This window comes from Saccoglossus kowalevskii, chromosome 4 (genome assembly GCF_978046115.1).
Source record: "Saccoglossus kowalevskii chromosome 4, keSacKowa6.1, whole genome shotgun sequence".
Lineage (NCBI taxonomy): Eukaryota > Metazoa > Hemichordata > Enteropneusta > Harrimaniidae > Saccoglossus > Saccoglossus kowalevskii.
In genome coordinates, this window is record NC_140644.1 from 42983578 (window position 1) to 43010520 (window position 26943).

Genomic DNA, 26943 nt, shown 5'->3' on the forward strand with positions numbered 1-26943 from the left:
GTGTTATGCTAATGTTATACGCTAAATATTGTAGCTCAGAAATTTATACTTCCCATCGTTCATTTATTACAATGCTACTTCTAAAATGCACAAATCGTCACGGTGTAACTTATCTCAGCAATTTTTTTCTTTTCTTTCAAGGTCTCGTAAATATTTTTTTGTGAAGCCCCACCCCTCCTAACATTTCAGTATTAATCTGATTAACATATAACAACGAATAATGTAAAAGCACTTATTTTCTCTAACATTTAATTTCGCTATTTTAATATATATATTCATCGGGTTTCAAGTTCACGAATTTGCCAATGAAACAATGAGTTATACATTTTAGCGAAAGTAAACCCCAGTGAATAATTAATACATTTACAGTAATACTGAGGTATAATTGTAATCTCATAGTAGCTGCTTACATATATTCATATATTTGGTGCCATTCACTTGCTCAGTATAATATCATGAATATGTTCAGTCTAATGTGTTACTATAAAATATTTTATTTACGCTGAAGCAATGATTCAGTGAAAATAAAATGCAGCAAATATAATTTTTTTCTATATTTTTCATTCAACACGTCAAATATAAGTGAACATAAATTATTTAAAAAAAACAACCTAAAAGTCTTTTCAGCGAAATTTAATTCCAGTTAAAATAAAGTATTTTACAGTACATCAAGATTTATAAAAATTTGTGTATTTTGTAATCTTAGTAAATAGTTGGTGTACAAATCAGTAATTGCGTCCATTTTGCAACTTTTCTTGCTATGGTACGTTCGCCGTACATTTCGACGAGTGGGGACGCACTTTGTTGAAATGATGCTTTCATCGATTTCTATAGAAAACTTCCCCAAACTAGAATTATTTCCATAATATTTAGCCCATTGTTTTCAAAATACAATATGTTGAACACCAATTTTCACAAATTATGAAAGGTTGAAATTATAATCTGTTGTGAATTCTGTATTTTGATATACGGACTGTGATAGTCACATGTAGTAATCAACAAGTGTTTCCCTGGAAATGGGCGGTGTAATCATTTCACTGTCGAGCATGTCATATCACGGCAGTGGATCGATCGACGTGACCATAATGGAATTGTCAGAAGCGATTACGTTAATAATAGTAACGTTTGCATCATCAATCGGGGGCATACAATTGTTAACGCGATATATTAGCCGAATTTATTCACAATGCTTAATCTTAATTGGCAAATTAGAGAGACAGCTTGCCAGTCCGATGATTATTTTGTCACCGCGATAGTATAACAGGAGATGACTTCTATTTGTAGTAATTTGACAATTATTGCATATCTTAAAAGTTGATCATGAGACACTCGGTGGCGATGGCAGAATTGGAAAACAAATTTGCACAGGAAAAAAAAACTTGAAAAATCATGGAAAAACCTGGAGGGATTAATAACAGAAAAACGATACTTTGAAATTATGGAAAATAGAGTTAGTAGAAAACTAAATGAAGGAAAACAATATTTTGAACAGTTTTTCTTCTATCGCCGGCCCACTATAAGTTTCTATTGGTCCCTCCCTTAGCGTGTCTACAAGCCACCAATTTAAATGACATGCGAGACTTATGCTATCATTCCTTTTAAACTGGTTTCATTAAACACCCTGGGTTCGTTAAATCGGGACTGGTATTTTATGTCACACTTATTAGTCTTCTCATCTTGCTCCAATTGTGATTGCATTTTCAATACGTCTTGTGACTTTTATTTATTATAGCTTGGCTCTTGGTTCTACCGTATTCATTTTTTTTATTCTCCTATATAATAAAATTTAATTAAAATATACGTCATTCACCATAACACCCGAGAGCTCATAATTCACGGCAATGTCGGTAATGCACTGTATGTAAAACCGTTGCATATGTTGGCAAAATAACGAAGCCGGTCACTAAATTACTTTAAAAAGTAATTTACAATGACCCGTAAAATAAAAAAAAATGTTCCGTGTATGTCTGAATTGATTGCCGATCTAATACCCTTGTGTGATGGTGAAATGGGGCATCGATGCCAGCAATTTTCTTAAAACCTCATTCCAAAAACGTTGTTTCAATTCAGTGACGTTAACACTGCCGATGATTCAGAAGCAAGTGCCAGCCGTCTGTACGTGACTTCTGAAAGGAAGAAGGAGATTGGATTTCTTTAATCAAAGTTTGAATCCCTCAAAGAGGAGATCTCTTCTGAATGACCATTGTTATTGTAAAAAGTACTAGACAGGCACAACGTCACGATATTTTTTTTCAACATATTTGGTTGAGGTTTAAAATCGAGACGATTCCGCGTTGGCGTTTATTCCAGCGATATGGCTCCCTGAAGTGAAAAAAAAGGAGAAGCTATTCAATTCGTAACGTTGTCATTTGTGGTACGTCTGTTTTCTTCACGTGAGAACACATATTCCATGAAACCTGTCCATACATTTATTTCTACGTTCAGTCAACTCTTTAAAATAAAATAAAAACGTCAGTTTTTTTCAAAATATGACCGATTATTAATTAAAATGTTTAATACTATTTTTTTATATTCCAAAAATAAACTAGTTTTCAAAGTAATTGTTTGATATATCAGAAGTTCATTTCCTGTGAAATTGGCGTTGTCCTAGTTTACACGCTTGAGTGAGTGTCTTTCAATGCAAGAGAGGTCCACATGCGGCCAATGTCTTCCAGTTGGTTGAAAAACTCAGTTGACCCAGCCCCCGCAGCACCACCCTGGTATTGTGTATATCCAAAGGTGTCAAATTACAGACTGAGTGTCGCCTAACTCATGACGTCACAGTACTTCTGCGCATCGGCGCCGAGACAGGCTGGCGGATTACAACTGCACTACATCTTTACAAGTCCGCGGCCAATACATCAGTTTAATCACCGCACTGGTGCAAACTGTTTTATCGCATAAACTGAAAAACTGGTGATAGTGTTAAAGATCTATTGAGAAGTAGGTTGCGTACGAGCAGTGTCTGTAAAAAATCGAACCAACGCCAATTGAAATAGAAATATAACTAATTACCCGCGGAATAATCCGCCAATTGCTATGATAGTAAATTGGTTGTTCGCCTAAGTGTCGCCAGTAGTTGTGAAAACCTCAAGACTGGAATTTTTCATGGAAAAGCATCTTGCACACTTTTCTACAACTCGATCGTTGTAGTTTACTCATCAGAGGCGACCCGAGTGTCACTGCCAAACACGGGTGAGTTTTTCCTTTATTATTGGGAAGTGTTTACGACTGTTTCCTCCCCAAATGATGTCTCTTTGAATGACCGTAGTCGACGCCATGTTGACTAATCGGAGTTGCTATTCATACGAGCCTGTCTATCCGAATGCCTCCAGCTGAAAACCACGTTTGTACGCTAGGTCGTTGATGATTTTGGCGTCCTACCCTTGTTGATGGTAGATCATGAAACTCAGCGTCACTTGCATTTTTGACTGATTTGGCGGGGTAACCCGTAAAATTGAGCATATCATCGTATCAAGCAGCAGATTGCATGTGTTACGGGGTAAAGTTCTGTTGAATGGCGGCCATGTTGGACTGGTCGATACTTCCGACTCAGTGTGGTTTCCGCTGTGTTTATGCTATTGTTTTCAATTCATTCCATTCCAACATCGACTGAATAAGTCCACGTGTGTCACAGTAAAACTTAACGTAAATTCGGCTTTTGAGGCGGAGATTGCAACAATAACTCTGTCCGTCAAGTTCAGTTTCATATTTGTAAACAACATTTGAAATTTCAGGTCTACGCAATCCTCTCGTCTGCACTGTATTTGTTACGGTACTGAATTACACATGCTTTGCAATATTCATGGAAAATCTCGGTTGATAAGCTGAAATAGGAGACATCTAGACTTGTCAATTTAAACAATTAATTTTGCTTTCTTTTATAGAGTTACCACTGACCCGCGTGATATTCTGTTGCTAAATCCCTGGGATCTCATTAACTTATATTCGATGCAGCAAATTTTTGTTTGCTGATAACTCCTGGTGAATGTCTTTAACAAATTAGCAAAAATGACCATGGCAAGTCTGTTATCGTTCACCAACCCTGCGGTGAAGCGACTGCTAGGGTGGAAACAGGGAGATGAGGAAGAGAAATGGGCTGAAAAAGCTGTGGATTCGCTTGTGAAAAAGCTTAAGAAAAAGAAAGGTTCAATGGAGGAACTTGAAAGAGCTCTGAGCCGTCCAGGAGAGGCCAGCAGATGCGTGACTATTCCTCGTTCTTTAGATGGAAGACTGCAAGTATCGCACAGGAAAGGTTTGCCACATGTTATATACTGTCGGGTTTGGAGATGGCCTGATCTCCAAAGCCACCACGAATTGAAGGCTTTAGATCACTGTGAGTACGCATTCGGAACAAAACAAAAAGAGGTCTGCATCAACCCATATCACTACAAGAGAGTTGAAAGTCCAGGTAATGTTCAATCGAGTGTTGATGGATTATTTGTAAATTTTCCACCACTGTGTGTGTACATACACATTCTGATACATAGTTTCTATATTGCATGTTGTAATTGAAAGCAAACACACTTACTGCTATAGGCTGTTTATTTTTAACATTTGCCATAGTAGACAGGTCCATAGCTAAAAAGTCTGCCTCTCGAAGAATTCAGAATAATGAACTTGGTTTTCACACTTTGATTGTTCCTCACAAGATGTGATAATCATGTCAACTGTGTGACTAAGAATTGCTGTACATTAGTATTCAGACTCAGGTGCCGCCTTGTCTGTTGTCTTTCATCTCTACATAGCCTCTATGCAGCAGGCTGTTAAACATATAATCTTTTTAACACTTTCATAGTGTCTTTATTAAAAACTAGACATAAACTTGTTATGTATGCCAATGTGTGCAATTTTGAACTAGAGTTCGTAGCAGGTGTCTTTTGTAAATATGCCAGTTTGTTTTTTTATGTTATTATAGCGTTTCACTTCTGTCACCCACTTGAAATGAGAAGCACAAAGCATTCTGCAATATTGATTTTATATATCGTGTTGTGCAGTTTTCATCTTTCAAAAACCAGCGCTGTACTTAAAATCTCTGGCAACAATACTTTGTAATGATTAATATTTCTGTACAGGGTTCAGCATTTAATTTAAACAAAATTGGATTTAATTTGGTTTTTTAAATTAGGTCATAACATTTTCAAGAATTAATTTTTTCAGATGAGGTTTCACTCTTTCTCTTTTTTGTCAGCAAGCCTGCATGATTTATGTTAAACACTGTCATAGTAAATATAATACGCTGTATTGTAATCGTGGTAGTGTATCCCTGACAATTTCAACGTCCAATGACTTCAATATTGAATATGGTAATTATGCAAATTGTTTTTGGTGGGTATAGTACTTTTTTTTTTCCAATTTTGTTTATGGTGATGCAATTTAATTTTAGTAGTAAATTCTCGGGACATGATTTATTAGGAAATGTTTTAATCATAGAAGATACTTGTATATGCACAGATAGTGGCAGTTATTTCATTCCTTGTCGGTTTTACCAAGTTGCTTGTTGCCCAGAGGTGTACTATTCCTCAGCTCACTTTCCAAATGCAGTTGCACACACTAAGGATGGGTCTTCTATGTGTCTGTGTTCTAGAATAGTAGTTTTCTCGTATACTCTATTATTTAGACTTTGTATAAGATAGCCCTCAGAAGAAGAAAAAAAAAATGTAATGCCTAAGTACATCACAGATCTTGTGGGAATGGGCGGCTACATAGTTAAATTTATAGTGTTTAGTGATGAAAATAGACATACATTGATCACACTGAAGATGTGATGACTAATTCGGCTACAGACATGTCATCTTGAATGGATTAGACTAGCTTCCTGTAATGACTGGCAGATTGAGGAAATTCAGTTTACATTAAGAATGTTTTCATCTGACCTCAAGGGAGAGTGACTTTATTCAGTAAATAAATCCCTACACTTAATATATACACACCAAGCAAGGATGGAAACATTCAAACCCCATAAAAAATAAAATTAGAACATTACGAGTTGATCACTGATCTAATTCAATTTGCAAATGTGGCAGCAACCTCAGTTTAATAGTATATTAATAACGGTCCTTATCCATGTGTATTATTTAAAACATCCAAATTTGTAATATTGTTAATATTTTCATGTAAATTAATAATAAATGCAGCACTAAATTGGATCATAGTCTCACTTTCCTGCTAAGGGAAACTGAATTTTAATAAGGTTTTCAGGTCAAGATGATATTTCCCGATAATTTGCATAGATGAGTCACTCTTGTTTATTAACATAATTTTGTTCTGGGTATAGTATAGTAGATTGATTTGGTATGAATGAGTGATGCTCAATCACTTAGGGATATAATTTACTTGCGGAATGCTGCTTTTTAATGCTGTATATCCATTCAGAGTTAATTTCCTGTCATAGTCTATGAGGTCATACTGATAAATTCTCCATTTGGCCTCGCCCTGTATATGTCTAAATCAAAAATATTTATGAAGATAGACAAGTGATCACTTTTTTTTTTCTTTTTTTTTTTCAAATAAATTTTTGGGTTGTTACCAGCCTTGATGATAGTTGTTTAAAATTAATACTTGTAAATTTGAAAAAAAAGTCTGCCTGTCATTGCAAAGACAAAGCAACACAATGAGCTGACAAGTTAAATTTCCAGTTTAGTTCTCTGACATGCTAGTTTACTTTTTGCTGACACCCTTGTCTGAAGAAGACACTGTGCATAAAAGAACGGAAGTGACTTGTCATATTGTTGGTGTGAGTTAGGGAAAGAGACAACACTAATTTCATGGTGCCGAGTTGCCTGACTCCAAGTAGTAAGCTGGTGCCAATTCTCAGCGATAAACCTTTTTAGAGGCGGGGCTCATTTTTTTCTTTTCTTTTTTGAGCCATTGAATTGAGAAACTGCCTCCCTACTGTGCTATAGTTACCTTCAAATGCATAGAAATGTGTTAGTCTGGCTTTCTGACCAGAGAATGTGATGCGTTTTGAAAAGGGTGGGTCTATTGCTACAGAGAGATTGTCATTAGTAATAACATCTTTAGTGCGTTTGTTGATTGATTGCAAAAGGGGTCTTGTTATCTAATTAGATCTCATTGGACATTTATAGTGTTAGGTTTCAGATAGCACAACTGTTATATGTGTCAAAAACAATTATGATTGTTATTTCTGTTAGGAATTTAGTTGTTGCTAGAAACAAGAAACCTAGAGCTGAAAAACTAGAGCATTGTCTATTTCATCAGAAATAATATTGAAATATATACAATATTGCGATCAAGTGTCCTGTCTATCACGATCGGTTAACAGAGTCTCACCATTTCTGAGCTGTGGAATTGTTTATGACAAATATTGAGTTTCAATTGGCTAGCTTGCTGGCACCAGTGTGATTGATGTCACCATGGTTACAGCCATGTCCAAATATCCCTCAGTCTGACTGCACTGTGTGATGAAGTCCTGATATGAGTTCACTGTAGGTTACAATAAAAAGGGTGTGGCAAACTTTTACATGTATTCTGTAATGTTAGATGCTTTGAATAATTCACTTGTGAAAACTGATGGAAAAACTTGGCAGACATATTGTTATCATGTGTGGTTGCACCAATTTATCATAGTGGAAGTCTTTACAAATCATACATCACAGGAACTCACAATTGATCAGTGGTGTGTGGAATGTTGCTTAGTGCAGTTGTTCCTGCCATTCTTTTTTATTGTTTAATAATAAAACATTTTTTTCCTTTATCCATCAATTGTGGTCATGCGTGACTAGACTGTAAACTCTTTAATTTACGTGGCTAGGAATTTTGTTGATTTAATGTCATTTGTAAGAACAATGTTTCCGAAAATCGCTACTTTGTGTCTTGAGTACCCAAGTCAAAAATTTCTTATATTTGTTGATTCTCAAATTTTTTAAATATTTTTCACAAAAATTAAAGTGATTTACTGTCCTATGGTTCAACTATGGGTTGTACTTGTTTCCTCCCTTATCTACATACGTTAGTTTTAAATTGTTTACACCCTGATGTAAAAGTCAGATTAGTGTGATATGTACACGCACTCCTACAAAATTATCAGCCGTGGGTGCATGTGCAAGTTCAAATATGGTGGGAAAACTGTTACTAGCTGTTGCCTGTATTGGAAGATAGTCTGCCCTTCACATTGGATTACATTCATCAGTTGTAAACTACCATCTTGTCTTCTGCCAATCGTAAAATCAGCGACATTGATTTACTAATCGATGGCGAGCGTCTTGTCATTGACTCGTTGACAGCCAATGGTTGCAGCAATTCATCTAATGTTCTTGCATTCAAGTCAATATTATTTAAATCCTTGATTTTGGCATCTGTGAAACCAATCAAGTCAGTATTATTTATATATTTTGGCAACTGTTAAACCAATATTTCACTTGTTAATTAGTCCCCGTTCGGACGCAGTCCGAAAACGAGGACTTATGTTTTGACCTCTGTGTGTGCGTGCGTGCGTCTGTGCGTGCGTCTGTGCGTGCGTCCGGATCTGTATCTTAGAAGTGCCTGGACCAATCACAATCAAACTTCACACATACATCATACATGATATTATACATATGCACGTCAATTTGTTTCACGATCTGATTCAAGATGGCCGAATGGCGGCCATTTTTGTGCTAAAAATCATCAAAATTAAGCATTTCTCGGCTGTTTACAGATGGATTTTGTTCAAACTTGGTATATACGTTAGACATTATAGGACCTTGATGCACATCATTTTTTTTTACGATCTGATTCAAGATGGCGGAATGGCGGCCATTTTTGTGCTAAAAAATCCTAAAAATCAACGATTTCTCGGCTGTTTACAGATGGATTTTGTTCAAACTTGGTATATACATTAGACATTATGGGACCTTGATGCAAATAATTTTGTTTTTCAGATAAGATTCAAAATGGCCGACTGGCGGCCATTTTGTATTAATGAATGTGGTTCTCGTGCCATATCTCTGACTTGCTTTCACTGATTATGTTCAAATTTTAAATATTCATTATACATCATGTCATAGATAGACAGATATACTGGTTTGACGATCCTATTCAAAATGGCCAAATGGTGTTCTTTTTTGTGCTAAACAATCATCAAATATCAAGCATTTCTGGCATTTATGGATGGATTTCGTTCAAACTTGGTACATATATTAGACATTACAGGTTCCTGATGCACATCATTTATTTTTCAGATCGGATTCAAAATGGCTGTCTGGCGGTCATTTTGTTTTAATGAATGGGCTTCTAGACCCATATATCAGACTTGTTTTGACTGATAATATTTTCAAATTTTAAATATTCATTATACATCATGTCATAGATAAACAGATATATTCGTTTGACGATCCTATTCAAAATGGCCAAATGGTGGCCTTTTTTGTGCTAAACAATCATCAAATATCAAGCATTTCTGGCATTTATGGATGGATTTCGTTCAAACTTGGTACATATATTAGACATTACGGGTTCCTGATGCTCGTCATTTTATTTTTCAGATTGGATTCAAAATGCCTGACTGGCGGCCATTTTGTTTTAATGATTGGGCTTCTAGAGCCATATCTCTTAAATGCTTTGACTTATTATATTTAAATTTTATATATTCGTTATACGTTATATATATACATGTAATCAAAGTGGCTGATTTTGAATGCTGTTCCAGAGCAATATCTCTCAATATGGACAAGTACTTGTTTGACAATCAGATACAACCGTCGATCATTTTAATGTTAAAAAATCATATTCCTGTCATGGTTATATTCCAGCTATATTACTATAAACAAAACTATATATCTTAAATTTGATAACTAACGGGGACTGTGCCATGCATGGCTTGTTAAAATGTTATTTGCAATGAAAAGGATAATATTCTTTGCCCTGCACTCCATAAAATCCATAAATATTGATGAGGTTAGTTTATCATAATAGGATCTGAACAAGTTGGTGTGAATAACATGCAAAGGTTATGGCTAGCATTGTGGTCACGTCACTTAATTTATCTTACTCACCATTTTTGATCGTTCACAGCGCCTCCAAATTGTATTGTTCATTCTGCGATGTCTGTCTGTGAATTTCCGTTAGTTCGTGTGTTAACATTATTAAAATTAATTCATTAATTTTTTATTTAAAACTTCTGAAATGAATTATAGAAAACTAAATGGTGCTTAATGACTGAAGCGTGCAGTAGATTTGCAATTCATGAAGCTGACTTTTAATTTAATTAATTATATGACTAATGTATGCTTCATAGAATTAATGCCATGATGAATTACACTTCATAAACACATGCTCCCATCCTACACTTGTCTGCATATGTAATCCAACATTAACACTATACTATTATTGTATCTATCTTGCAGTGCATTGCTTCCAAACCCCCAACAGTTTTTTACCATCTTAGTTTTGCCCTAGGTTACAATGAAATGCGATTGTTAAAGTTGTCTTGTACAGAGATTCCATCTTGCTGATTGCTTTTATCTAATTGTGTATATAATCTGTATCTAAATGTCTGGCTTTTGTTATTTCCGTGTGGATTTAAGTTTGTATTTTCTGGCTATGCTGCCAGGCCAGTCTATATTTATAGTGTAATTGTTCTTCCTTTTGCATTATAGTATTACCACCAGTACTGGTACCAAGACATAGTGAAGGTATACCATCCCATAGTCTACTTCCATTTCGTAATGTACCAGAACCTGCGTACCCGCATAATGCAACTTATCCCCAGAGTTTCCAGAATCCACCTATGCCACCGGGGAGTGGAGGAGGAGGTTCGTCTCAATCGTCAGCACACCCACAGCCATCACCAGCTCCAAGTACACAGCCAGGAAGCCCTTTTGACATGCCCGGTAAGTTACCTTGGTCTACAAATCTTCTGCTGCCTTTAAGAACAACCTCAGATTTTGTGTCAATTTAGTTCTTAGAAGTGTGTATCGTTGGTTGTCCGCATTTCTTTTGTGCCTGATTCACAATGTTCCTGATTCAGGATGTTCAGTGTTCTCCCCAGGAATTTAAACCACTGTGGCGGACTAATTTGCATATCATTTGCATATCATTTACATAATAATAGAGATTGACCAAAGCATATTTACATCCACATAACAAACAACATATATTTTCAAAAACAATGTGGCACATATTTATTTGTTTCATACAGTGTTATAAACACTATTCTTTTGGGATATTAATGAGCTCAGTCACAGTGCAAATATTTTTTCTATTGGAGTCAAAATATTACGTTTCACAATTTAGAAGAGTTTGAATTTAAAAATGAAAAATTGTCAAATCGAAATGGAAATGCTGCAGACTATATTAAAAACAAACAAATAAATTGTAAAAGGCTAAATGAAACGCATTTGAAATGTTTCAGCCAGGAATATGTTCTCGATCTTATTTACTACAAAAACATTCTCCTTCAAAAAATTGTTCATTATTCGTACCATCAGCTTCTACAACGTTTACATTTACAGTAATGAACGAACAAATAAAACTTCCAAACGATCATCAAAGTTACGATGTGACTTAACTCACTTCTCGATGTTATACACTGGTTATATCAATAATTCCTCATACTCAGTCATGCCATGAAAAAATGTTACTTATTTTTTTATATGAAATAAACGTAAAATTTGAGCGATTATTTTTGATCACTCGATCGCTTCCGTAAAAAACAAAGACCGCCATGATAATTGTGACGTATTAGTTGACCGGCATGTGTCCTTTGACCCGATGGGTCAAAAACGCCATTAACCAATCAGAACACCGCATGGTAATGCCGGCAGAACCCGAAGTTTTCCGAATGGTAGTGATCATAAAAATTACATTGCGGAAGTAAAGCGATGTCGTAGCACGATGTGTTGGTATGGATTTCAGATGAAAACTGCATGATGGTTTTCGAAATAGGTGATAAGCAGTTTTTAAAAGGTAAAAGAAGTATTGAAAGAAGAGTTTTTACATGATTCACGATGATAAAAGTTCAAATGTATTTTACCCAATCACGCAATAAACACGTTGTTTTTTTCTTGAATAGCGTAAACAGATCGTGAACTCCGCTTTGCCCATGTTATATCGGGGTGGAATTGATTTTGAAAAAAATGTTAGCTTTCAATCTAAAGACTGCGTCGATCGTTAAAGTATTTACTTACGAACAAAGAGGTGCTAATTTTACAAAATTAACTTGTATTGTCTATAAGCCACTACCACATCGTGTGACTACGTCTATTGTTTACAAATTATAATCCACGACTGGCAGGATGCGTGTCGGTCGGTACGTCGGACAATAGTCCTGGTCGGAAGCGTGGCAAGATCCCTGATAGCTACGTATTTCTTTCTATATTTCGTAATACAGTTCACAGGATGAACAATGAAAAAAGCAGTGTGGCGGTCTTACTAATCACCGTGGCGGCTCAAGACCACAGTGGCGGGCAGGAAAAGCAGCGTGGCGGCCCCGCACACAAATTGAATGCTGGGGAGAACACTGATGTTGTCTGAAACCTTGAATTTCTAAATTTGTTTGAGTGTTAACTGACATGGATAGCGGATATGAATGGGTATATTAATCATGGTATAATTAGTCCCCGTCAGATGTAGTTCGAAACAGTGACTTATGTTTTGGGTTCTGTACATACGTCCATCATTTCTCAGACGCGTGGTCAATTCATAATGGGAGAAATGTGCACATTAATTTATTTTCCATTTGGTTGATCTTTGACCAACTGACAGCTATTTTTGTCCCCAAAAAACATGTCATCAACCGTTTCTTGGACATGCCTTGGCTAATTTCATTCAAACTTGGCATAGTGGGTTACTGATGCACGTCAATGTCATTGGACGCAGTCCGTAACGAGGACTTATATTTTGACTTCCGTGCGTTCGTCTGTCCGGACCTGTATCTTAGAAATGCCTGGACCAATCACAATCAAACTTCACACGTACATCATACATAATATTATACATATGCACATAAATTTGTTTCACGATCTGATTCAAGATAGCCGAATGGCGGCCATTTTTGTGCTAAAAATCACCAAAATCAAGCATTTTCAGCTGTTTTGTTCAAAATTGGTATATATGTTACACATTATAGGACGTTGATGCACATCATTTTGTTTTTCAGATAAGATTCAAAATGGACGACTGGCGGTCATTTTGTTTTAATAATGTGGTTCTAGTGCCATATCTCTGACTTGCTTTGACTGATTATGTTCAAATTTTAAATATTCATTATAGATCATGTCATAGATATACAGATATATCGGTTTGACAATCCTATTAAAAATGGCCGAATGGTGGCCATTTTGTGCGAAAAAATCATCAAAATCAAGCATTTCCCGGCTGTTTACAGATGGATTTTGTTCAAACCTTGTATATACGTTGGACATTATAGGACCTCGATGCACATTATTTTGTTTTACGATCTGTTTCTCGATGGCTGAGTGGCGGTCATTTTTGTGCTAAAAAAATTATAATAATCAAGCATTTCCCGGCTGTTTACAGATGGATTTTGTTCAAAATTGGTATATACATTACACATTTTACACAACTTGATATATACATTAGACATTATGGGACCTTGATGTAAATAATTTTGTTTTTCGGTTAACATTCAAAATCTCTCTTATCTTCTGCTGATTTTTAGAGATGATTGTACGTACTGGGTTTAAATTTGGTACAAAGGCAAGATACGATTTCAATGAAATTTAGTGAATGGCGGCCATTTATATGAAAAACGAATACAATTGCAAAATTTAAACATGTCTTCCACTGTTTTTCAGGCAGGCCCGTGTCGTTTACATTCTAACTTGCTAAGAAGATCGCCCATAGTGGGTTACAGATGCACGTTATTTTCTTTTGTAATTTGATATACAATATCGCTTTGTTTTATTTTGTTGACCTTCAACTGACAGCCATTAATTGTTCAAAAAATCAACATGGGCATGCCTTAACCAATTTCATTCGAACTTTCATGCACATTTGTAGTTAATATGCTGAATACTATCCCAATATTCGTAACATAATCTGACTAGGTTTTTCATTGTTTGACAAAGTCACTAAAAATATGACTGGGATTATGTCATTGGCAATTATTGGCAATGACTTTTTTAGCTCCGCTGTCGACTTTGTCGAGCGGAGCTTATCATATGAGTGATTGTCCGTCGTCGTCGTCCGTGTCAATGTTTTACTTTTTCGACTTCTTGGAAACTACAAGCCTGAATGCTTTGATACTTGGTGTATATGTACCTTGGGTAGACCTCTCTCAGATTTGTTCATTTCATGATCATATCTTCAATTCCCTAATTTTGGTGAATATTTTTGTCATTTTTAGTAAAAAGTGATATTTTCGACTTCTTGTTGAAAACCGCAAGTGCAATTGCTTTGATATTACATATATAGGTACTACATGTGGACCTCTCTCAGATTTGTTCATTTTGTAATGATATCTTTAATTCTCTAATTTTGGTGAATATTTTTGTCATTTTTGGTAAAAAGTGATATTTTCGACTTCTTGTTGAAAACCGCAAGTCCAATTGCTTTGATATTACATATATAGGTACTACATGTTGACCTCTCTCAGATTTGTTCATTTTGTAATGATATCTTCAATTCTCTAATTTTGGTGAATATTTTTGTAATTTTTGGTAAAAAGTGATATTTTCGACTTCTTGTTGAAAACCGCAAGTCCAATTGCTTTGATATTATACATATATAGGTACTACATGTGGACCTCTCTCAGATTTGTTCATTTTGTAATGATATCTTTAATTCTCTAATTTTGGTGAATATTTTTGTAATTTTTGGTAAAAAGTGATATTTTCGACTTCTTGTTGAAAACCGCAAGTCCAATTGCTTTGATATTACATATATAGGTACTACATGTGGATCTCTCTCAGATTTGTTCATTTTGTAATGATATCTTTAATTCTCTAATTTCGGTGAATATTTTTGTAATTTTTGGTAAAAAGTGATATTTTCGACTTCTTGTTGAAAACCGCAAGTCCAATTGCTTTGATATTACATATATAGGTACTACATGTGGACCTCTCTCAGATTTGTTCATTTCATAATGATATCTTTAATTCTCTAATTTTGATGAATATTTTTGTAATTTTTGGTAAAAAGTGATATTTTCGACTTCTTGTTGAAAACCGCAAGTCCAATTGCTTTGATATATTATACATATAGGTACTACATGTGGACCTCTCTCAGATTTGTTCATTTTCTAATGATATCTTCTGTTCTTTAATTGCCATGTGCATTGCTAACAGCGGAGCTATATCAGCCGACAGGCTGCTTGTTTAATGGTTTCAGTAGGCATTGTGTTTAGATTTAATGATTAACTGAGCAACAAATGTGATTTTTGGTTTATATGCACTTCTATTGAACATGAACTTTGAAATGGTAATGGAAACGTCTTATTTAGTACCATAACCTTGTTTTATTTTATTTAACAAAATAATAGTAAAACAGTTTTCACTTCATTGTGAGGACTATGTATTACTTTATATTAACTGGTACAACGTTTATATTTTCAGAAACACCTCCACCGGCATATTCAAGCATGTCACCTGAGGACCAAAACCCGAGCCAAGACCAGCCAATGGAAACGAATACGCCTCAAATAGGACCACAGCAGTCTCCTGGTATGTGTCACAATATGAAATGCCTATTTAGTTTTCTGTTCAATGCTGAATCACAGCTGTATTCTAATATGGTCATACATCCTGGTACTTGCACTGCATTACTTCATGTATTGTACATCAGTCTTTTCCATTCTTAGTTTCTGAACTTGATTACAAAATGACAACTGCTTGAATTTGTACCCCATGATGTGTGAACTTAATAAAAGTCACATGGGCTGAAAAAAATTGTATTATTGATATGTTAAATAATTATTGCTAATAATATTTGCCAATTTGACATTTAATTTAGTTTCCAACATGGTAATATTTGTACCATTATATTCAATAGGAAGTTCTCTCCCATAATTAGTTATGCAATATTTTGGAATTGTGAGGTCACAGTTTGCACAAGTCCTCATGTAATTCATTAGTAGGGAGATATAGTGGTGGTATGCATGTTATATTTTATATTCATAGTCTTTTAAACAACTATATGAATAATTTAGTGTTCCATAGAAAAATATTTTAAAGACATTGATTGTTGTACATTGTGCTTGTTGCACATTACAGTGATTCTGAGAATTATTCACACAGTCAGTTAAGCAAGATGTCTTTGCAAAACACTCGCGTTTTTGTCTAATCTTGAATATGACGTTATTATACTAGAAATAAGGATAAAGCTCAGATTTTCAAAATGATATAAGTTCGTTAAAATACAGGAACAGAATATTTTGATTTCTTTTAACTTTTTTGAATCACATACAGTAAAATAAATGAATGATGGTTATTGAATACATATAGTAGATTAGTAAATCATCATGTTGACATTCCCCATAAAATAGTGAATTTCACACAGTGTGCTATCAGTCAAATGACATTGTCAAGTCAAGTCAAGAACAAAGCAAAAGTGTGTTTCGCAAAGTTACAAGTTATTTTTCTAACTGAACAAATCTCAGAACCCCTGTAAGGGTTGACAGAATGTTGGTGTCCCTTTCTCTTGGTGTACTACTACCTTGCTATGCAAGATGCATTGCCTACAAGCTTGTGCACACATTCCATATCTTTTAAATAAATTGCCAAGTTTTCTCGTACAGTATATATATTTGTTGACTTAAAAACCAAAATTAGTGGCTTATATTGTGATATGATTTTTTAAACATTAGCATCTGTCGGGATACTTGGTACTTTACTTGAATAACATCTGTATCATAATGACTAATGTGAACAAAAGTTATGTAAAATCTTGACTATAGAGGGCACACTCATAACCAAGGATTCTTGTTCCCCGAAGCTAACAAGATGTGCATAAAAGAACTTTTTTCCTTCTGAAAACTGCTAAGTGGCTAAAAGGATTATTGTAGATTACTTAATTTCTGTTTGTTTACTTTTGGTTCATTGATTGTTTTCAAATCAGCAAAAACATTAAATTAAGGTTTCCTTAATAATTCTGGCTAAAATAAAGTAATCCACAGTATTCTAAAGGGTACTGAAGCATCCAAGGTCAATGACCTCTGTGAATGTTGAGCCTTGTGGCCATTTGTAAGGTAATTGCATGTGTATATAAGTAGATGGTGATTCCATGTTTGTGATGCCTAACTTCTTTATACTCTAGGACCAAATAGCCCTGTGATGACTGGAATGGTCATGAAAGACGATTCAAACTCAATCCTTCTACAAAAAATAACTACCAACACTGATGGAATGTCTCTAGTGACACGCAGCGGTATCAGTATTGGTTAGTTTCTTTTTATGTGACTTCTCATGAGATACTCAGAATCACTAACATTAATCAATCATTCTTGTAGTTTAATACGCTCTTTTTAGTATTCTGTTTACCGTATTTGACCGATTTAGTGACCTCGATTCTGGGAAGGGTTGGGCACGTATCAGTTTGTGACATTGATACAAAATAGTTTGTGAATAAGAGACTTCATCCAAATGTTAATTTGGTATTGTAATGAGTATTGGCACATTGCCATGGACAATGCTGATTTGGAGTCCATAACTATTACCTAGTTTATTGCTAGCAATCACGTATTAGCACATTTGCAGCGCATTTCATTATTGCCACAAACTGTTCACCACTATAGTAATTCTGATGACAAGAATAAGCAAATAGAAAAAAACTAAAGTTGGTTGGTTGGTTGCTGCAACATGTTACCTTTCAATGGATTGCATTTGTAGTCCAAAACAAACCAATGCTTCACTGAGCAGGTTTCATCACTTTTTGCTCAGTATATTTGGGTCATTACGGAAGAAGCAATTGCTTGGGTGGATATTTGCGCTAAGTTGGTCAAATACGACAGTAATAGATAATAAATGCTCTATAGTTTTCTGTTAAATTTTCAGGTTTGTATTTTATTTTCCACTACTATCATTTTTAAGTGTTCACTACCTTTCATTTTGCTGGGAATCCAAAAAAAAGGAGAATTCAACTTTGACAGTTAACAACAATCTGTTACATTGCATTTATGCCATATTTGGATATTCTTGTACTTTTAATACCCTCACAAAGGTGGTAGTTCACTATGTTGACAAGGCCAATCATTTGACAATACTTACAAGGCAAAACTGCTTCTGCTTGATTTCATAATTCGCCAAGATCAATATTTGTCACACTTCAAAAACAAACCTCTGCATAAGGGGGAAAGTCGATCATGAAAACTGATACCTGAAAAACGTAGGGCATTCGTAACTAATGCTGACCTCAACCTTTAAGAAATATTTTTATTGCGAAATTTGAAATGTACAAAATCCTATACAGTTGTAATTTGTTCATAAATTCATATACATTGCCACTTTGTATGTTGCTTGTTTTTTGTATCGTGTTCTACAATGTTTTACGTTCATCCATGTCAATTTTCAGTTTGTGTTTTTGTTTCTTATTGCAATTTTAACGCAGACAATTAACTTTCACCTCTAATCAAACACCTTTACATTTTCTGTGAATCCATTTTGATGATCGACCGCCCCCATCTTTTTTCATTTCATTTAAAAAAAGCATTTGAAAAATGATGTACCTTGGTTTCAAAATTAACAAATTGTATGAAAAAATACATAAAAATTATGCCTCACAATTTTGGTTAGGAAAAATGTCATATATAGCGCTAAAGATCACAATAAATCCCTTGTATTAATTTACGGTAGTTTACTCAACATTACTGCCAAACAGGTGTGTGATCCCAGACGATTATGTATTTTGTTTTCTTAGTTTTCAAAACCTTACCCCCAAATTGGTGTAATTTGCATGCATCTCCTGTAAGTGATTCCTGTTTCATGAGAGGTCACACAGTTTTATTGTTTTTCACCTCACACAGAGTGGTGATCTCTCCCAACTTATGTTTGTTTGTTCTGTTTTCCTACATTCTGTTGTATTTATTTTCTTGACATGATTCAGCTATAACATGTCCTTGGGTTGTTCCTAGATTTAACTCCAGTGACTTACCAAGAACCACTCTACTGGTGTTCCATAGCATATTACGAATTGAATTCTAGAGTTGGTGAACTGTTCCAGGCCTCTAGTACTAGTTTAATTGTGGATGGTTTTACAGACCCATCGAACAATTCTGATCGCTTCTGCCTAGGATTGCTGTCAAACGTCAATAGAAATTCTACCATAGAAAATACAAGAAGACACATTGGAAAAGGTGTGTATATTATGCTGTGTGATCTTTGATTTCAATAATCAGCACTGTATTTGTGCCATTAAGATTCATCTCTGAAAGAAACTCCCAAATTACATGTATAGCATCCTGCAGATAATTTAGCCATAGAGGGAGCTGTCATTAGTAAAAGTGCATTTGATACTAACACCACATATGGTACTGTGAAAATAAATTCTTATTATCTATTTACAGGGGTTCATTTGTACTATGTCGGAGGTGAAGTGTATGCAGAATGTTTGAGTGACAGCAGTATCTTTGTGCAAAGTCGAAACTGTAACTATACTCATGGCTTCCATCCAACAACTGTTTGTAAAATTCCACCGGGCTGCAGTTTAAAGATCTTCAACAACCAGGAGTTTGCCGCTCTCCTCTCCCAGTCTGTCAATCACGGTTTTGAAGCGGTTTACGAACTGACCAAAATGTGCACGATACGCATGAGTTTCGTGAAAGGTTGGGGTGCCGAATATCATCGCCAAGATGTGACCAGCACACCTTGCTGGATTGAAGTGCATTTGGCCGGTCCGCTGCAATGGCTGGATAAAGTGCTAACCCAGATGGGATCGCCACATAACCCTATATCGTCAGTATCGTAGTGTTAGCTTTAAAAAGAAGTTGACTTTCCTCATGTCAGTGAAACGTCATTGTGCGCATGAATGAACAGTTACTGTCAAGACAATTCCTTCTTAATACGATAAGCATTTTAAAGTATCTTGAGCAAGGTGGATTTATGTTGAAAAAAAAATGGATGCAAAGTCTGTACACAGAACGCCTTTCTTTCTATACAAGACAGGGGTCATGTTTTTGTCCAATGAATTCCCTTGTCTAATTATACCTGGTACTTGATATATTAAGATTTTTCTTTTTATTTTGAATTGGTTACTGATAAAATAAAACCATGTAATTATGGATTATAAACTAATCTAAATTTGAGATTACTGTTTGAACATTTAATAATAGACTGATATGGAAGTGAAAGCAAACTTTACGCTGATAAAGAAATAGCGCAGGTCCCCAAAGTTTACCTGCAAGATGGAGAGTACATGTTATTGTGTTTAGTGTTGTCAGTTTTCTAATGTGCTATCTTTCTTGTCTGTCACATGTCCACAGACGTGCATGGTACTTATTGTTGTAATGCACAATTCTGTTATTGTTGGATGAACTCTACCACGTTGGTAATAATACTGACTCCATGTACCGATTTAATAAAAAAAAAAGGGAACTTACAAAGTAATTTATTTTTATTTTCCTTTCCTCCTGACTTTTTTTTCACTCTTTATTTTTGTTATTCAGTGTCTTGTTACAAAAAAATTACAAGCAAGACTGTGGTTATCTATTTTTGTCAGCTGTTAATCCTGTGTATTGCCTAAGAAAGAGTATCTGAACATTCCCCAGTCACAAAACTTAACACACTTCATTTTTTTTTTTTTTGTAACATACTTGAAATGAAAAAGTAATTGACACTGTTGTAGTATTTATCACACCAGCTTTTTCTTAAGGTTGTATATGTGAAGATTGATTCTGATTAATTAAATGAAATTAGCGGTAGGTGTGCTTCACCCACTGTTGTGTATCCCTGCCTTGCAATACGCACCCTAGAACAGCAATGATGAAAAGCTCTCTAGGTTAACAGATATGTTCATTGTTAGACTGCGGGGGAGTCGTCACCTGCTCATTCGCCAAACGGCCATAGTGTGTTTACAAACAAGCGTCTATCCATGAGCCTGTGCATTTTTAGCATGCGTTATCATCGCTTGCATAGGTGACGACCCCTCTGCTTTAGATAATTGTGCCCATATATTTTCCCCCACAAAATATTTGCCACTTTTCTTCCCATGTAAGTTTTTGTGAATGCATTCGCCGTTATGTGCTTGTTCTGGTAATCATGTCTTCAGCCAAGATTTGTGTATGTAAGTACGTAGTGAATAGAATTCATTATGGCATCATTTCAACAATGTTAATATTAATGATAGATAGTTCAGTCCTTCGTCTGATTGGAATTTATGTTCCGTTTAATATCAATAAAATAATACTGATTACATTTCCTGATGCTATAGTTGTCGCATTGTTCTCTTCTCATTGTCCTTCAGGATCTCGGTGTCCGTCTGCAGGTAATCTAGCAAAGTTGCATCACTTTCCTAGTTGAATGACAAGTTAGCGTATTATCAGTATAAGAACCGTATGGCATTGCATAAATGTCTTTGATCAAAGCAAGTCGTTTGTCATATTTTAATGAATGCAATTTTTGGCTTGTGAGCTTCTATGGTACTTTGCAAAGTGTATCTGACTCAATCTGTGATGGCAACTTGCCATATCCACGCCACGCCACGCCACACCTCACCTCACTAAATGACAACACGCCCTCTCTGTTGGCACTAACTTCATTCTCCTAATGTAAGAAATGGTTGTTTTATATTCAAGCTGAAAGGATCTACTGAACTACACATGCAATGACCAGGTGCAAGGATGATTCATTTCTTGCTATTTACATGTTATTAGCATAAATGTATGCTATTTGACCTATTATCTTGTGTTTTTTTCTCTTGTGTGCAAAGCACACAATGGGAGTCTTTGCAGTTACCCTGTCTCTGTGTGTGTGTGTGTGTCCGTCCGTCCGTCCGTTCCACTAATATCTCAAGAACCATACATCAGTTTTTTTTACCTTGCCCGTACCATCAAAGATGGAAGGGAAAGGTATATTAAGGGAAAAATTTTGTCCGGCGTTGTCGTCGTCGTCGTCGTCGTCAATAATTGTTATTGTGTGCATAATAACTTTACTAATTCTATTCCAAACTTTATCAAACTTGGTCACCTTATTCATCAGTATGAAGTCTTCCCTGAGTTTGAACAACAGATGTCCTGTATGAAAATATCATGCAAAAATTGAGAAAATCTGATAAAATATTTTGACTGTTTCTACTTGACTGATCACTGGTGATACACATCAAAGGTCACTGATCTCAGTGGAAATTTGCATTGTTGTATGTGTTCAATGAAGCAAATGATTTATCTTGTAATAATATCCTTGGTAATGTATCTCAGAATCCCGTACTGGGTTTCAAAACCAACTCATGGAGAGATTGCACAGTCTGATACACATTTGCAAACCTACCAATAAAATCTTTACAGAAAACAAGATGTCAGAAAATCAATATAAGCACTCCTATGAACTGGGTGCCTAACTTTGATCAAGATCTGAAGCTAATAGAAAATCTGTTTAGTTCAAAGTTATCAAATCAAAAATAATACATAAAAAAATACATTAAAAGCAAAACATTTCATCCACATTTTAAAAAGAAAATTATTCTAAAATATATGTATTCTGTATTTGACAAACAGTTCATTCGACAAATGAAAACTCACAGGAATATGTTTCAGCTATTAGAATGATAGAATTTTTATGATACTAGTTTAAAAACGCACTTCAAAGATTGCAGTGTTTGAAGATGTAGATTCTCAGGAGGCAACAGTACTGTTGACTTCTCCCTCCACTGGACACCAACTATTTAAGTTGATTTGCATACAAAGCAGAGCTTGCAACATGATAGCTATTCATAAAGGATGTTTTTTTTTACTTTTCATATAATACAGTAGTCACACAATGAGGCAGTTCATATTTGTCTCAGTGAATCATTAATTTTTGACAGACACCTGTACAAAATACTTGGACTAAAGCCAGCTAAATTTTTAGCTCCGCTGTCAACTTTGTCGAGCGGAGCTTATCATATGAGTGATTGTCCGTCGTCGTCCGGTGTCCGTTGTCCGTGTCAATGTTTTAAATTTTCGACTTCTTCTTGAAAACTACAAGTCTGAATGCTTTGATACTTGGTGTATATGTACCTTGGGTAGACCTCTCTCAGATTTGTTCATTTCATGATCATATCTTCAATTCTCTAATTTTGGTGAATATTTTTGGTAAAAAATGATGTTTTCTTCTTGTTAAAAACCACAATCATTTATGGTCAAAAATGATATTTTTGAATTCTTGTTGAAAACAGCAAGTCCCATTGCATTGATACTATGCATATTGTTCATTTTCTAATGATATCTTCTGTTCTTTAATCGAAATGTGCATTGCTAACAGCGGAGCTATCTCAGCCGAGAGGCTGCTTGTTCTGTTATCTTGCATGTTTTATGAATCTATTCACATCTAAATGCAGCACTTATTTTTTTGCAATGAGACATTTGTTTTTATTCTAAAATATCTGAATTACTTTGAATAAAGCTGGAAATTATGTTCCTTAAAATAATTAAACAAATAAGGCACCAATGTTTTTGTAAGATATTTACATCTTTTAAGGACATTCGTTAGACTGATTCCCCACTGTTGGTTCAACCCCAAAACTTGATTGTATTCAAAATTAATTATGACAATGCATATTTATATTGAAACAAACTATGATAAAGGGAATTATATTATATAACAAAGGGCAAGGTCACCAGAGTTCAACTATGTTTTAAACTTGGTGCATGGGCTCTGCTCTGGGCCAATGCGCAGATTTAATTAGGTTTTAGTAAAAATCCGTGCATATTAATTACCTTATTTGCGTAATGGTTAGTACATTTTCGGCTTTTCCACTGATATCTCAACTGCTAATCATTACATTTCAATGAAATTTGGTACATAGATGTCATATGACACTGCACAGACCTGATAGTTTTTAAGGTAATATCAGTACATATTAATTATCTAATTTGCATAATAAATTAATTTTCAGCTTTTGAGATTTCAAGTAGTAAGCATTACATTTCAATGAAACATGGTACACTGTAACCTCAATACATGTATAATGAACACCGTTATAATGAATTTCCTGATATAATGAACACATAGCATGTCTCCCGCTCACAACAAACCCAATGTATTATGTTCTTCATTATAGTGAACACTTCACTATAACGAACTAATTGTATGTCCCCCAAAGAGTTTGTTATAACGAGGCTACAGTGTATATAGATACTCGAGCACTATGCAGAGATCAATTGTTTTGGGATAAATATTTGTGCATATTAATAACCTAATTTGCATAATTAGTTAATTTTCGATTTTTCACATGTATCTCAAGTACTAATGGCATTTCAATGAAAACTTGGTACACAGATCCTCTAGGACTATGCAAAGATCTGGTTAGTTTTGGGGTAAATAATTGTGCATATTAATTAACTTATTTGCATAATTATTTAATTTTCAGCTTTTTCACTGATATCTCTAGTACTTATCACCTTTAAATTAACCTAAACTATGCAGAGAGCTAATTAGTTATTGGTATATATTTATGCATATTAATCACCTAGTTTGCATAATTAATAAATTTCAACTTTCACACTAATATCTCAAGTACTAATCATCACATTTCATTGAAACTTTGTACATAGATGCTCTAGGACAATGTTCAAAAATGATCAGTTTTGGGTTAAAATCACTAATTCATAATAAATTCACTAATTAGCATAATAATTCATAATTGTTTGGTTCTGATCACATTTCAATGAAACTTGGTACATAGATGGTCTGTTACATTATTAGTTTTACACTCTGTTCATTTTAATTTTCGGATTTGCACAATTAGTTTTCAGCTTTTCCATCAATATCTCAAGTATTAATTAATTTTCAATGAATTAATCTTTACTGTGTCTCTAATACTCTCAGCACACAGGAGTTCTTTCTAAGCTTTCTTTGATCTCAGTTGTGTGAAGGCAGCTTGGATCAGTACTACATTATTCTCTTTATTACAGAGGTCAGTTATTGAAAAATTAGCTTAAGAAATTGATATCCAAAATAGTATCATAGGACATTTCTAATCATTTACCATGTTTTGGGTGTAAAGTAAATTTAACAGAAAACGCTTAAATTAGGACATTCTGAAAAAATCTCAAATTGCTCATGTTCAGTGAATACAATTATCGTAAATTACAGATGTATTTCTATGGTCGAAATAAGTTCTACTTCAATGATTTTGGGTTGTGTGCTAATAAAGCAAATATATCAATGAAAACACTCCAGCTCATATATAAAATAATTGGCCTTATATAAACATTGCAGAAAAAGATATTGCTTTGTTTATATGGCATATTTTATCTGAGCCGAACTGTTAAGGTAGTTAAGTCTTACTCATATGAGAAAGTTGGTCATAAATCGCATGAGTATTCATTGGTTTATTATGTAAATCATAGAGCTATTGTCCCATGGCATCATCAAATAGCATTCATTGGTTTATTATGTAAATCATAGAGCTATTGTCCCATGGCATCATCAAATAGCATTCATTGGTTTATTATGTAAATCATAGAGCTATTGTCCCATGACATCATCAAATAGTATTCATTGGTTTATTATGTAAATCATAGAGCTATTGTCCCATGACATCATCAAATAGCATTCATTGGTTTATTATGTAAATCATAGAGCTATTGTCCCATGGCATCATGAAATAGCATTCATTGGTTTATTATGTAAATCATAGAGCTATTGTCCCATGGCATCATCAAATAGCATTCATTGGTTTATTATGTAAATCATAGAGCTATTGTCCCATGGCATCATCAAATAGCATTCATTGGTTTATTATGTAAATCATAGAGCTATTGTCCCATGGCATCATCAAATAGCATTCATTGGTTTATTATGTAAATCATAGAGCTATTGTCCCATGGCATCATCAAATAGTATTCATTGGTTTATTATGTAAATCATAGAGCTATTGTCCCATGACATCATCAAATAGCATTCATTGGTTTATTATGTAAATCATAGAGCTATTGTCCCATGGCATCATGAAATAGCATTCATTGGTTTATTATGTAAATCATAGAGCTATTGTCCCATGGCATCATCAAATAGCATTCATTGGTTTATTATGTAAATCATAGAGCTATTGTCCCATGGCATCATCAAATAGCGTTCATTGGTTTATTATGTAAATCATAGAGCTATTGTCCCATGGCATCATCAAATAGCATTCATTGGTTTATTATGTAAATCATAGAGCTATTGTCCCATGGCATCATCAAATAGCATTCATTGGTTTATTATGTAAATCATAGAGCTATTGTCCCATGGCATCATCAAATAGCATTCATTGGTTTATTATGTAAATCATAGAGCTATTGTCCCATGGCATCATCAAATAGCATTCATTGGTTTATTATGTAAATCATAGAGCTATTGTCCCATGACATCATGAAATAGCATTCATTGGTTTATTATGTAAATCATAGAGCTATTGTCCCATGACATCATGAAATAGCATTCATTGGTTTATTATGTAAATCATAGAGCTATTGTCCCATGACATCATCAAATAGCATTCATTGGTTTATTATGTAAATCATAGAGCTATTGTCCCATGACATCATGAAATAGCATTCATTGGTTTATTATGTAAATCATAGAGCTATTGTCCCATGACATCATGAAATAGCATTCATTGGTTTATTATGTAAATCATAGAGCTATTGTCCCATGACATCATGAAATAGCATTCATTGGTTTATTATGTAAATCATAGAGCTATTGTCCCATGACATCATCAAATAGCATTCATTGGTTTATTATGTAAATCATAGAGCTATTGTCCCATGACATCATCAAATAGCATTCATTGGTTTATTATGTAAATCATAGAGCTATTGTCCCATGACATCATCAAATAGCGTTCATTGGTTTATTATGTAAATCA

The 26943-nt window shown here is 34.6% G+C and overlaps 1 protein-coding gene across 3 annotated transcripts; it reads left to right on the plus strand.

Moving 5' to 3' along the window:
• Nucleotides 1-3061: 3061 nt before the first annotated feature.
• On the plus strand, nucleotides 3062-21320 carry smad1/5 (Smad1/5 protein). 3 transcript variants are annotated; one of them, NM_001164976.1, is made up of 7 exons: nucleotides 3062-3195; nucleotides 3888-4411; nucleotides 10599-10832; nucleotides 15516-15623; nucleotides 17215-17337; nucleotides 19028-19249; nucleotides 19460-21313. In NM_001164976.1, the coding sequence occupies exons 2-7, from the start codon at nucleotides 4012-4014 to the stop codon at nucleotides 19858-19860; spliced, it is 1488 nt and encodes a 495-aa protein (NP_001158448.1). In that variant the 5' UTR covers nucleotides 3062-3195; nucleotides 3888-4011; the 3' UTR covers nucleotides 19861-21313. The 3 variants fall into 3 exon arrangements, with proteins under 3 accessions (NP_001158448.1, XP_085353718.1, XP_006814584.2); XM_085497592.1 differs by lacking the exon at nucleotides 3062-3195 and adding an exon at nucleotides 3263-3350 and having other exon boundaries at nucleotides 19460-21320; XM_006814521.3 differs by lacking the exon at nucleotides 3062-3195 and adding an exon at nucleotides 3408-3502 and having other exon boundaries at nucleotides 19460-21320.
• The last annotated feature ends 5623 nt before the right edge of the window (nucleotides 21321-26943 follow it).

What these genes read in the sequence shown, in the direction of transcription:
- smad1/5 (NM_001164976.1), top strand. Translation starts at nt 4,012, where the DNA reads ATGACCATGGCAAGTCTGTTATCGTTCACCAACCCTGCGGTGAAGCGA. An exon ending in ACGCAGCGGTATCAGTATTG is followed by an intron (nt 17,338 to 19,027) that starts GTTAGTTTCTTT and finishes GGTTGTTCCTAG; the next exon opens with ATTTAACTCCAGTGACTTAC. An exon ending in AAGAAGACACATTGGAAAAG is followed by an intron (nt 19,250 to 19,459) that starts GTGTGTATATTA and finishes ATCTATTTACAG; the next exon opens with GGGTTCATTTGTACTATGTC.